Source organism: Erpetoichthys calabaricus, chromosome 2, assembly GCF_900747795.2.
Source record: "Erpetoichthys calabaricus chromosome 2, fErpCal1.3, whole genome shotgun sequence".
Classification (NCBI taxonomy): Eukaryota; Metazoa; Chordata; class Cladistia; order Polypteriformes; family Polypteridae; genus Erpetoichthys; species Erpetoichthys calabaricus.
The window spans coordinates 134821250-134834915 of NC_041395.2; the positions used below are offsets into that span (position 1 = coordinate 134821250).

Here is a 13666-nt window from a genome sequence, read left to right on the forward strand (position 1 = left end):
AGCTTTATTCACGAATTGCACCAAATATTCTGAAATATACAGAGGAATTAAAACTGCCACAATATGCATTCACACCTACATACATAAACAAACCACTTCTTAATAACATTTATTCATACGTATTATTCACTTTGACAGATTATAATAGAAAAATAACTAAAGGCTGGCACACTCTCCAGGACTGGTTTCTGCCTTGTCCCAATGCTGCCCGACTCTGATTACCTAAACTGGATTAAGTTGTTCTGATAATGAAAGGATTCATGGATCAACCAAAAAAATCCTCAATGCTCATTAACTTTATGAACATGCTTTTCCTGTTCACAAACATTAATATAGGTATACTCGAGGTGATGACTGCAATGCAGGTACCAAAACTGGACAGGATGCCAAACCATTGCAGGGCACACTTACTCACAGCAAGCCTAATAAAAGTTCATAGGTAACGAAATTGCATTTATTTGGGGAGTGGTAGGAGTTCTTGGAAAAAAAATCATGCAATCATCATACAGAATGCACCCTAAGTAACCAAACCATGGTCTGGTCATTATAAGGAGTGAAACCTAACTGTTATGACACCGAGATGTCAAATTTTCATGAGATATTCTTCCAGGAGCATTTTTAAAATGCAAAAGCTAAAAAAACACATAATACTGTAACCAGAAGTCTAATTTTGAATTAATTAATGCATTCTAAATGCACAAGAGAAAATCATCTACACAAGTCCTTTAAAACGTTTTCTCTTTCTGTTCACTGCCAGGCAGTTAGTTTATTCCAAAAGGTCATTACTGTATTTTTTTTTCTATCAGACACACACCTTTTTGGCACATAACATTTATGAGTGTAAGACTGTATATATTTAATTATCACAGGAAAATCTCACATTCACTGTATCAGGTTACTGTCTGTAGGCAGTGTTAATAAACAAATTATTAAATACTACAGTTGAATTAATCTCTACTGCATGTTAATAATTTCGTACATTTGCTCTCTTCCAAAAATGTTTAAATCCGTTTTTCCTAAATATGAACAAGTGTCACATGAAGCTCATTCATGCAGGAATATTTTAAGGATCGTGCAAGATGAAGGGCAACACATAGCTGGCTTGTATTTTCTGCATTCTCTTCTCCAGCCTGCTCACTGCATCTATAGTACAAGCTGACCCTCAAGGAGAAGGGTAGGAGATCTAATAGGCTCAACTTTAGGCCATGCTCTCATAAATTTCATAAAATGAACAAAATTAGTTGGAAGAGTCTGTGAAAAAGTAGAATCTCAATTGACTTCCTGAATTTTCTAGCTTCTTACTTGTGATAACCAAAAATGAAACAAAATAAAACAACTAACCTTGGTTTGCACTGCAAAGACGTTTGCATCACTCTTTGCCATTGGCTGCTTTAAGATCTGCTTTTTAAAGTTTTATGTTGAAGTTGCCGTTTTTTTTGATGTTCAGAAATTTAAAGCAGGTTTGAATAAAATAGGACTTGTTTTAAATAAAATCAAAAGTAAGAAAATTAAATTGTCTAAGTGTATTTGTATTAAATTGGTTGTTTGGGGGCAGCAGACAAACAATGAGTTAATATTGCTCTAATGTTGTACATACTGATATTGAAATTTTATTGGTGTGTGCTTCACCAAGTCAAATTCAATGCACTAACATTTTTATCACAATAAAGTATATTTTTTAGACAACAGTCTCAAATTTATCCACTGCACCACAAAATATCATTGTCCATGCACATGAACTTAATTTAATGTTTGGTCTAAAAAGCTTATTGTGGCTTAAAAACATTTTTGCTAAGTAAAAAGCATTGTACAGTATAACAAAATACTTAATAAATTATCTGCTTCAGATTTGAATCTATTTTGTAAATAAAATATGTTCCATATTGAATGAATTGATATTGTATACTGCCCTTTATAATGAGTTGTATCAAAAGCTGCTTTACAGGACTATCAGTATGAGATTAATGTATGGTGTGCACAGAATTAAAACATATGCTGGTCCTAAAAACCAGTACAACAGCATAGTAGAGATGGCAACAATAAGATACAAAGAAATGTTGTCCATCTGACTTTCCAGAAAAACAAGTCAGTGGTTATCAGAGACACAAAGAACTTTAGAGACATTATTGTTGCATTAACTATTAATTCACAAGGTCTGGAAATCACTGCTGATTGGGGGAGTGAGTGAATAAGTTAATTGAAAAATCATTGAGTGAACGAGACCATTCCTAACCAACACAGACCTGCTTATGAAGGTTTTGGGTTTTTTTTGGACTGCAAGATGCACAACATACAAACAGCAGATGAGCTCAGTGCAGGGAATGTCTTCCCTTCTGAAGCATTTTTGAAAGGAGGAACAACATATTTCACTTGTCTCTAACAGATAAGCAAATTCCCCTAAATGCACTCTGTAATCTAGTACAGCTCTTTAATCTTTTAGACATCTCATCTAAGAAGAAGAAAATTATTGATTTTATTCTACAGATAATATTTGTAACTGCTAATTTACTTTAGCAAATATAAATGGAAATCACACTATCAGTAAAAATATAATATTAAAACTTGGATAGTTAAAAGAGATCTGTAGTGAAACACATCACACAATATACAGTATACTATAGCAATTATTTTGGGACTCCAATCTATAGTTTCATTAAAAGAAATTGACCAAATGCTATTTTGTGAAAATACCTGACATCTGGAGATGTTAACTGTGGCAGTCATTCTATTATTTTCACAATACAACACTAGTGTTTTTCAGTTTCTTTAACAAAATATACCAAAATAGAACTTGGAGTTGAACAAGTGAAAATAATTCTAGACCAAACATAAATTGATTGCAGTGAAAGGACCAGAATTCTGCTGTCATTGTCCTACAGTAAGTGGTATTTACCACGGGATTAATTTTTTCAGGCTTTTTTTTTTTTTTTTACAAATGTAATAACTAAGTATAGAACTGTCTCTGAATCAAGTTCACAGCTAAAATATGCTGACTCTATATATTAGAAATTACAGACAGAAAAAAGTTTACATTCCTTCATTCAATTCTGTCATTATAATCAATGCATACTGCACTCTCAGCCTTTGTATGAATCTGTTAAGGATTTATTTACTGATCTTTTTAATTCATTATTACTATTACACATTAAGCTCACAATTTAGAACACACGAGAAAGTGATCCGCTTGATTAATATAATGTAAAATTAATCATGCAGTACATTTTATGTGAGTGGTCCAATGATTTTTGACAATTAGATGTTCACAAAGAATATACAGCATGATTGATCTTATGTTCAGATCTGTGATGTAAAGTGGTTAAGAACGAGGAGGGCAGAAAGATCATTAATTTCCAAAAGTCTTGGCTGTTGCGTTTTGTTTCAATTGATGTGATGGTATTCAGAATTGGTAAAAGGAAGATAATTTAAAACCAAGAGATGTCTGAAAAAATACTTGAATGCTACTGAAGCTAGATTATCCCAGTTAATGTCACCTTTTTCAACAGTAATTAATTACCATAATTCACTGAAGAAATTATTCTACAGACACAGCCAGCAAAATCACAAAAAGAAAACCAGTACAGAGTTCAAAATGGAGTAAGGATCTGATGTTGGTATGGAAGTCTCCAGGATGGACCAAGGACGGACAAATACTAGCTACTTTACTGATATGGACTCTGCTATGTTGTCTTATCATTAATCAACTCCTGTATGCATTCCAGTTCTTTGTACTATACTCTGATCCATGATGCCTGGATAGTTCCAGTCGTTTTCCAGTGTCTCAGTGGATCCTTGCTTGCTTTATAAAGCACCTTGATAGTTCTCACTATGAATTGTGCTATGTAAAATAAAGATTGATTGACAGAGATATGTTTCGTATCATTCTTTTCAGAATTTAATGAACTTTAATGTGATGCTTTTAGATTTTCAGATTCTTACTCTGTTTTTAAATTATAATCTAACATATTAAGAACTTACGTCCCGCGAGACGAGACTTTGTGCCCAGGGCTGGAAAAAAAAGACAAAGAGTAGATAACAAAGACAGCTGCTGTACAGGCTTTTAAATGTTCGAAGTGCCGTGCGAGATGCAGATCATGCAGCATTGCACAGCAGCTGATCGAGCAAAGATGAGGTGAAAAAAAACTTTTTTTCCCCATTGTATCACCATTTAAGAAGGGGTTTTCGGAGGAGAAACCACGTCTCCTTGGGGTGCATTCAGCCCCCCTCTTCACAACACGAGCGTCATAGACATGAAGTGGCTGGCGTGTAGCTCAGGCAAGGGGGGTTGACTAGCGAAGTGAGCAGGGGGTAAGCCCTCTAGTACTCTATAATCTTCCCAGTTTTTTAAGATATCCCAATTGTGAGAAAACTCTTTGTGAACAATTGTGAACCCGGGTCTCCTAACTGCTAGGCAGCAGCGCTACCTCTGTGCCGCCCTTACAACATTCTTAATGATAAAAATGTTGCAGGTACCAAAAATCTAGAATGCAATCCATAGCAGTCTCAGCATAAAGGGCAAAATGTATCTCTAAGATTAACTACACATTGCTTAAGAATTAAATACTGTAATTTTAGTACTGTATACAATCCCTTTTATCAATCTGTAATATTTTGCCTTTGTAATTTCTATAATAAACCCAATTATAGGTATAGGTGAATCATAAATGATAATAAGTAAAATGTTGAGGTTTAGTCATACAAATACTGTATTAATATAGTGTAAATTAAAATGGTCTTGAGGTTCATACAGAGTATTGAAATGATTTTTCAAAACCTCTGTTGAACTTTTAAATAGTTATTGTCATTGCTTATTCTGAAGGCTGTAGAGAGGCAATGTGGTTGATGCTGTGGTTTAAATGCTCCAGGAGACTGGACTGAAAAGTGTGGAACTTGTGTATGTTCCCTGTTTGCATGCAGATTTTCCTCCAATTTTCTATGTCAAGAGTGGCTTGATGTGTGTGAAGTATGCCCTATAGTGGAGCTGACAGCAATCCAGGAAACGTTTCTACCCATGATGAACACACAGGCTTCCTTTCAAAATGGATTAAGTGGATTCAAAAAATGGAAGGATGAAAATAAACTCCAAATGTATTATAGGACTGAAATTAAAGTCATTATACTAATTTATTAAATAATAATAGTTGTGCAGGCAGTAGCATGACAAAATTATTATACACTATGATTATTATACATTCTACATGTTATGTAAACCTGGGAAACTCACACATTGCCATTTATATTCCTGCATTCGTAAGGGAGCAATAGCTAGATTAAGAATTGCTTTCCAAACAGCAGTCTTTTAAGCTCCATATTTGTATTGTTTCAGATGCTGTACAACGCAATGCACCAGTTAGTGATGTGATTCCTGCACAGACTGCTGACTGTCTCAGAAACACAAATTATTATCCTGTTGCTGGAGAGCTTTCAGATGAAATGAGTAATCCAGCCAATTTTCTGTCTAAACACATTTGCATTGATGATATTTATTACACTTATTTTATAGTGATCCTCCACACTTAACATTTGGATGAATTTGTTTGTTGTTGTTTTTTTCTTCCACTGAAGAATGCATACATTGTAGGATGACTGCAGCTTTTATTTCAAAAAGTAGCTATTGATTTATGATCTAGGCGCAAGATTTAGTTACATTTCAGATCTTAAGAGAGTATAAGTCTGAATGCTTTTACAATCTACATTTAATTTAGCCTTGTGTATAACAGTGGTAATATGGTTTTGTGGAATTACCACTTTTAGTAACTCACTAGATGTCCAGAACAACAAAACCCCTATGTTATCTCTATCTGCCATCATCTGAAAAACAGATGGTGTCTATCTTTAAAGCAGTGGTAGCATCAAGTGTGCTGATATGAAACAGGTAGACCTTTTCCAATACTAAACATGTTTAATTAAGTTTAATTAAGGCATACCTTAGAGCTCTAATATTAGCACCACAGTATCTATCTAGACTCTTTACCCTGTATAAATTTGACAGAGTGGTCATCTCTTAAAGATTAGTAATTTAACTTCTTTTAAATATCACTGCTTCACTTTCATAGGGATCATTGGTCAAGCCAAAACAAATGAATGCCCATCTCACCTCGGATGTGCTCAAAATGTGACATTCTTGTCTTTAATAAGTAACTCTTCATTATCTAGCTGTTCTTTATGTTTGCTCTTATATTTTCCATCCCATTCAATGAACTGCTCTGTTGCCTTCACTGTGCAAATTACACTTACTTTTTTCTAAGCATGTTGATGCATTGACATCTTAAGAAGACAATTATTTGTATAGTACTTTAAGTACAAGGCAAGGAGCTACGTAACAATTATTTAAATAAAGACACATAAATTAATGCAGATTTATTTCCTTTACAACATTCATCCATCCATTTTCCAACCCGCTGAATCCGAACACAGGGTCACGGGGGTCTGCTGGAGCCAATCCCAGCCAACACAGGGCACAAGGCAGGAACCAATCCTGGGCAGGGTGCCAACCCACCGCAGGACACACACAAACACACCCACACACCAAGCACACACTAGGGCCAATTTAGAATCGCCAATCCAACCTAATCTAACCTGCATGTCTTTGGACTGTGGGAAGAAACCCATGCAGACACGGGGAGAACATGCAAACTCCACGCAGGAAGGACCCAGGAAGCAAACCCAGGTCTCCTAACTGCAAGGCAGCAGCGCTACCACTGTGCCACCGTGCCACCCTTACAACATTCTTAATGATAAAAATGTTGCAGGTACCAAAAATCTAGAATGCAATCCATAGCAGTCTCAGCATAAAGGGCAAAATGCATCTCTAAGATTAACTAACGGCATTCAAGCTTCCTCTGTGGGTATTGCATGATTAATTCCAGGCGTTTATTTATTTTATCTCTAAGTACATTACAGGCGGCTTTGTAATGACTATCACTAAAACAACTCCAAGAATTACTCTTGGATCTGGATGACATGGGGTGCAGAGCTACTGCTAGCCAGATACAGTGTCCTCGGTTCAAATCCTATGACTAGATGTTATCTGTAAGGAGTCTGTATGTTTTCCCCTGTGACTGTGTGAGTTGCCCTTGAATTGTCCCCCCACATTCCAAAGACATGTGTTAGTTCAAATCACAATCCTAAACTGGCCATGTATGTATGTCTGAATATGTTCTGTGATGTGCTGGTCCCAGTCTATGGCTGTTTCCAGTCTTGTGCCAGATGCTACTCAGTTAAGGTCCCTAAGACACTGAGTTTCATTGAACAGATTTAAGAATGCTATTTTAAGATTTTAAAATATAACAACTGGACAATATTTCTGCCACAGTTTATATGTGCATATACAGTATATACACAGAGCAATTAAATAGTTTTAATAAATACTTTCACATAAGACTTCTGCATGGCAGAAATCAAGTTCAACTAGCTAGAACTAGGCAATGCTTATTATTAAAATATACCAGTAATTGGCCTGAAAAATAATGTTGTAATAGAATGCACAAAGAACAAATATGCTGCAAGCTAAACTTGTTATTTATCATACATTTGCCATTTAAATGTAACTAATTTTTACTCAGCACTTCTATCATAAATATACGATTAGTGAAAATGAAGCATTCACCATTTCATAATGTCACTCATGTCTAGATGGAATATGGCTTGCTTATGCAGTCTGTAAAAAGCTTTATGACAAAAATCATTTTAAATAATATTCACAAAAGCAATTTTTTTAAAATCTTTATACAATATAGTTTACAGTGTACTGGGTATGATTAATATGCCATTATGACAACTACTCAGTTTTTCCTCCAGTCAGTTTCAATTAAAGTCTTGTTTTTTTGAAGATATAATGGGGAAAATGTATCACTATCATCTTGCAGCCAGTATACACACTATTATTCTATCATATAATAAAATCATTTAGCTTTGCATGGGTTTAAACCATTTACATGAATATAAAACAGCAATTTCATTCTGTCAAGGATCTTCTTAGATGTATGGGTGATATGAAATGAAGGGATAAGCAGCTTTTAGAATTTAATTTGGATACAATATTAAGAACTAACCACATGACAAAGTAAACCAAGACAAAGATTTAAAGATTTAGCAGTAATATAAAATATGTCTTTCTTTGAACTGCTGGCTGGATGATCTATTCGGCGCAGTGACTGACAGGGTTGTAATTGCTTTTGGTTCACAGAATAAGCAAAAGGTATAAGCAGTGCACTCAAAAAAGGTCAGTAAGGCTTCCAAAAATAATTCCTCTACTTCCATAAAAAGCAATCTGGTTTTATAATTTGCAATATTTTAAATGTCATTACTCCTGAAAACAGTCAGCTGTCAATTGACTTCACACACCTTTCTGTTCATCCTTTAGGGACATATTGTTCAGGAATTTTTTTTGCTGGGAGCACACGCCACAGTAAATATTTTATGCTGTAATACTTACAGGTGCTCTGGCATCTAGGTCAATTTCATTTAGAGATAGGACTTTTTATATATTCCTGTATAAAATTTCAAAAAAGAAGCCTGTTTATGTACACCTTTACTTTGCAATGTCCATTAAAAGTTACCCCATCCATCCAATCATCTTTTGAACCTGATTTTGTTAATTATAAACTCACAGGCAGTCAAAAAACGATAGCATCAGGTGAAGGGTACAAATCAACTTTGAATGAATGCCATTCCATCACAGAGCACACTCATCCATATTCACACACATTCAACCCATTACTCCAGTATGCAAATGTATGGGATTTGGAAGGAAAAACAGCACCCATAGAAAACCACACAAACTTGAGAAGAAGCTGCAATTTCCACCCAGACATTATCCAAGACAGGAAATCAACTCCACTCTCCAGAGCCTAGAAGGCAGCAACACTAACCACTATGCCATCTTGCTACTCACCATAAAAAATATTTTAAAAGATGAGAATGAGTAATCTCATTAAACATAAAACAAACTTTGATTGCTCTATTCTTACACCTACAATCGATACCTCTGTCAATGAGCTACAGAAAAAGTACAAATTGGTTCAGTTTTATAGTTTTACTTGAGTATTTTAGACACAATTCATCAGAAAGTGTTCACATTGTACCTAATAATTGTCACAATCAGACAACGTTTCACCAATAAGGTTAATATAAATTGTGCTTACCATGTTGTGCTTCAACATCTGACTCCACAGACAGAAATAAAGAATTTTATTGTATCACAATTGCATATGTAAGAAGCACAAGTTCAAGCACGTGACTAAAGGATGTAGAACTGAATTTCTTAGTAAATAGCAGGCACCACTGCAATCATCATGCAACATAAATTGCATGCAAACAGCACGACACAAAGAAAAGAAACATTTGTTTGTTCAGGCCATTAGAAAACTGGAAAAGTTAGTCACCTTTCCTTAACACTGCTTACATGCAATAAGTTAACACCTTAATTTTAACAGGAAATTATAATAAAACACATACAAAAATAAAAGTGTCTCTGATATAACACCATATTATCCTACAAAATGGCTTGAAAAGTTAATCACATATACTATATGCCTTCATACAACACAAATTGTCACTACACAGTGCACATTGGACACGTGGTTGAGCAGCACAGTGTACATAACGCCAGTGTTAGTGTCAATAATATACAGTACCCAAAGGTCACATTTTTACAGTGCATATTGAGCTTGTCATGCGTTAACAGCATGATAATCAGACTGATAGCTTTGCTTAGTCATGTTTCTGCAGTTATAAAACACAGGGACAGTAACTAATACTAGTGAGATATGTTATTCCATGTATAAACCACTTCTGCATTAATACACATTAAAGTCTGGGCTGCTAGGGAATGCTGAGCCTCACAAAGCTATGAAGAGACCGCTCTATGAGCACATTTCACTCATTTGCAAAAGTATCTGAAACCAGCATAAAAAGTAACACAATTCTATTTCATGTTTAAAATTTCCAGGTTACGTAAATACTACTGTTGGTGCATTCCAGTCATCTGTTCAACAGGTGACCATAACTGCAATAAATGTTTAAAATCTGTGGTTTGTGTAAGGCTCAGATAAAATCTTGGCATTCCAGTGTTTTTTCAATCCAGATTTTCTTTTTTTTTCCTAACTGACTTTGAGCTGCTAAAGAGGCTAATTACAACTGGGATTCAAAAGTTAACGTGAATAATCAACAGTTTGAGGATTAAAAGGCAGGCTATGCAAACACTTTCTGCATGTAAGGGCTTCCAGTAAAACATGAACAAGCATGCGAAACAGTGTAAATACCTGCCTTCTGTGGAAAGCCCTGACATACTTATTGCCATAAAATGGGCAAGAAGAGACAGAAAGAAGTGTACTATAAAGGCAGTTTCATAAGCTTTAAGTTTTTTGCCTTTTTCTTTTACCCAGACTCGTATGATTTTAATGTTTAACATTCACAGACGTGTGTCACCATTTTCTGTGTACTCAGGTAAAATGTTGAGGGCAGTTTCTTCACTTTTGGACTGGAGATTATTGTCACTTCGTTTGGAACTTTTCCTGGTAGCTTTAGATAGTCGTCTTCTGAATGTATCCCCTGCCAGAAAGTATAAAATTGGATCCACACAGCTATTCAAGCTGGCGAGACCTCGAGTCACTTGGTACGTGGCATACACCTTGTTGTTGAAATCACACATCTCAGGGCTTTGGAAGTACAGTCTGGCTCTCAGATTTAAGTTTTTCATCACATGAAATGGCAGATAAGAAACAGCAAAAACAGCTAACACTATTATGACCAAGTGAATGGATTTTCGCCTAAGAGGCGCATTGTTCATATCGTTGCAAATCAGTGATTTGACTATTAATCCATAACAGCCCAAGATGATTATAAAGGGAATGCAGAACCCAAAGACAGTTGTGCACATGCTGTACACAAAATAACTGCTCAGGTGATCCTCAGAGGTTGTGTCATAACATGTTGTTCCATTTTTCTTTGTTCCAGTTCGGGAAAAGTATAGTATTGGTGAAATCCCAGCAATTACAATGAACCACACCAAGCCACTGATGAAGATGGAGTTTTTCTTCTTCAGTCTCCCCAAGGATTTTAAAGGGTGCACAACTCCTGTGTACCTATGCACGCTGATGCAAGTGAGGAAGAGGATGCTCCCGTACAGGTTCACGTGAAAAATAAAGCGCTGAAGCTTACACATGATGTCTCCGAAGACCCAATCCGTTTTGTTGAAATAGTAAAAAATGAGGATGGGAAGCGAGAGCACATAAAAGAAGTCAGCCAACGCCAGATTGAACATGTACACTGAAATGCTGCTCCACGGTCTCATGTGAAAGACGAACATCCAGATGGCCACACTGTTCCCTATTAATCCAGTGATGAAGACGAAGATGTACACTGTCGGCAGGTAATAAAACTGGAAGCCGGTTTTTGTTAGCGGGCACCCTCCACTTGCGGAACTGCTGTTTGTCACATTAGCAAGGGCTGAGAAATTGAATTCAGCTGACATATTGCCCGAGTGCAAAAAGTGCGCTCCTTTTGGCGCTAGAGGTGCCAACCGAATGGATTGTGGCAGTCCTGGAATCTCGCCATCTGTAAAACAGGTAAAAGAAGTGCATTTGGAGGTTAAATCAAAGGAGGGGGACGAAGGTGTACGGGGTGCGAGGAGCGCGAGGCGAGCTGGCAGCTCACCTGGAGGCTCGTACCGTACGACTCTCGTTTATACCGGCCACTTCTGGGATTATTAAATCAATAAGGCACACCTCTCACAGTGGGTGGCGGGGGCGAAGCACAACACTCAGCCCTAACCGGTAACATCCCCACCCCCCAGGATAAGAGAGAAAGCCGGGGTCTGCCGTTAAGTCGCCGAAACAAAGCGCTGAGACAACAAGTTGAGAGAGTTTCTGCAAGGTCTTACTTACCTTCCCAGCCGCTCTACTTAAACCAAACGAATAACGAAGGAGGGAGCTGTGCATGTTCTCTCTTTCTCTCAGTCTCTATCTGCTCCCCTGCGCGCTCACGGCTACTCCGCCCCCACCCCAGCGAAGCGCGACCTTTGCGACTAGCGCTCGTCGCCGTTATCTTGTTCTCCCAGACAAACGACGCGGAGACAGGGGGAGTGAGTGAGAGAGACGGCAAAAAAGCGGAGTCTACAAAACCTTCGGCGCTCTGCCTTCTCTCCTCGACTCGATTCAGCCGTGGCGTCACACAGGCAACAGGCGTGGCCTTCGTCATAAAGCTCAAGAAAAGTGCAAAGTTGCGATACAGACAGTGCAAGTGGCCGCTTCCTGGCAAACGTCTTGGAGAAGTTCAAGGCGTGTCGCTGGCGTCCAAGCGAGTCGTATTCACCTGCTAGTCGCAGGACACTGCTTGGCTGACGTTTATATTATTTATAATAGCCTAACGCTTTTTGAACAAAGGCTTCCTGGGGACCGATGACTAGTGTCACTGGCTCTATAATTGCTACGGCTAAGAATAGTTGTACCTGCCGAAGCGCACTTTCCAGAATTTAAACCGTATTTTGAAATTCAATACGTAGTCAATTTATTATGAGGACTCAATCCATTACACATACAATTAGTTTTGAAATATACACATTTGAATAATCATTTTATTCCCTAATAAAACAGTGTGCTGAATCATTTATGAAGTCAGGCATGCAGCCCTCAAACACGTGCTGTTTATTCTATGTTCCCGACAGTGAATAGGCTAAAGCGGCTTCACAGAATGATTAGATACTTCATGTTCTTTACAAAATGTTCCTTTGAATAACCTTTCATTAATTTGCTAAATACGATTGACATGATTCTTCAAGAACGTTTCCAGTGAAATAATTGATTTTCCTTAACCTGTCCGCGGGTCTAAGGTTTATTTTTATACACGCCTTCAACAGCTGTCGGGAATAGAAGAAGCTTCATTTAAAATAAAGGCTGGCAAAACGGTTTTCTGATAGTTCGAAGCGATAGAGTGCTCAGCATGGCTGTATTATAATGAAACTGGGGGGAAAATAATTTATATTTGAGTTGAACTGAGCCAGTTGTGAATGGGGGAGTGGCACCCTATCTCGGACTGGTTTCATCTTTGTGAGATATATTCGCACAGCAGGCATGATAAAGTGTTAGTGTATGGTTAAGATAACGTATCGATGGATAAAGGTAGCTAACAGGGAATTCTTTAGAAATAATGTTACATCGGCATTAGTTGATATATTTTATAATTGTACGAATTCATTATAGTTGTCTTTGCATGTGTCAGAAAATGACGTAGAGATTCACCTCTTTTTGTTTTATAGGCGCTGTGTCCTCTTATGAAAGAATGCGTGGTGCAGCGTCAAATAGTTAATTTCGTCATTATGTTTAACCCTTCATTCTCTCGTTAGCTTTACCTATTAAGGCTTGTTAATGAAATTTGTTCCGTCCACAATTATTTTGTGCTTTTTCTATTCTTTTGAATATGCTACAGTTATGTAAAAATAACAACGGCCTGGGGCTGTACATTTCATATTGTCGTTCTATTTTATTATTTTCTGAGTTTCATCAGCATATATTGAAGAATTAAGTTTGTTCAAAATAAATAACATTATATTTTGATAAGCATTTTTGATTTATATTCGCATTAGTTTACCCCATTCCCCCGCGCCACTGAACTTAGCTTACCATTCCACTACTATTACTTAGTGCATGAGACTAAGCATTTTGAGTAT

General features: G+C 36.9%; 1 protein-coding gene across 1 annotated transcript; it reads right to left on the reverse strand.

The window, feature by feature from the left end:
• Positions 1-962: 962 nt before the first annotated feature.
• On the reverse strand, positions 963-12212 carry p2ry1 (purinergic receptor P2Y1). The gene is made up of 3 exons (XM_051923984.1): positions 11886-12212; positions 6716-11556; positions 963-6364 (listed from the first exon to the last, which is right to left on the reverse strand). Exon 2 carries the CDS (start codon positions 11471-11473, stop codon positions 10412-10414), a length of 1062 nt encoding a protein of 353 aa, XP_051779944.1. The 5' UTR covers positions 11474-11556; positions 11886-12212; the 3' UTR covers positions 963-6364; positions 6716-10411.
• Between the last annotated feature and the right edge of the window lie 1454 nt (positions 12213-13666).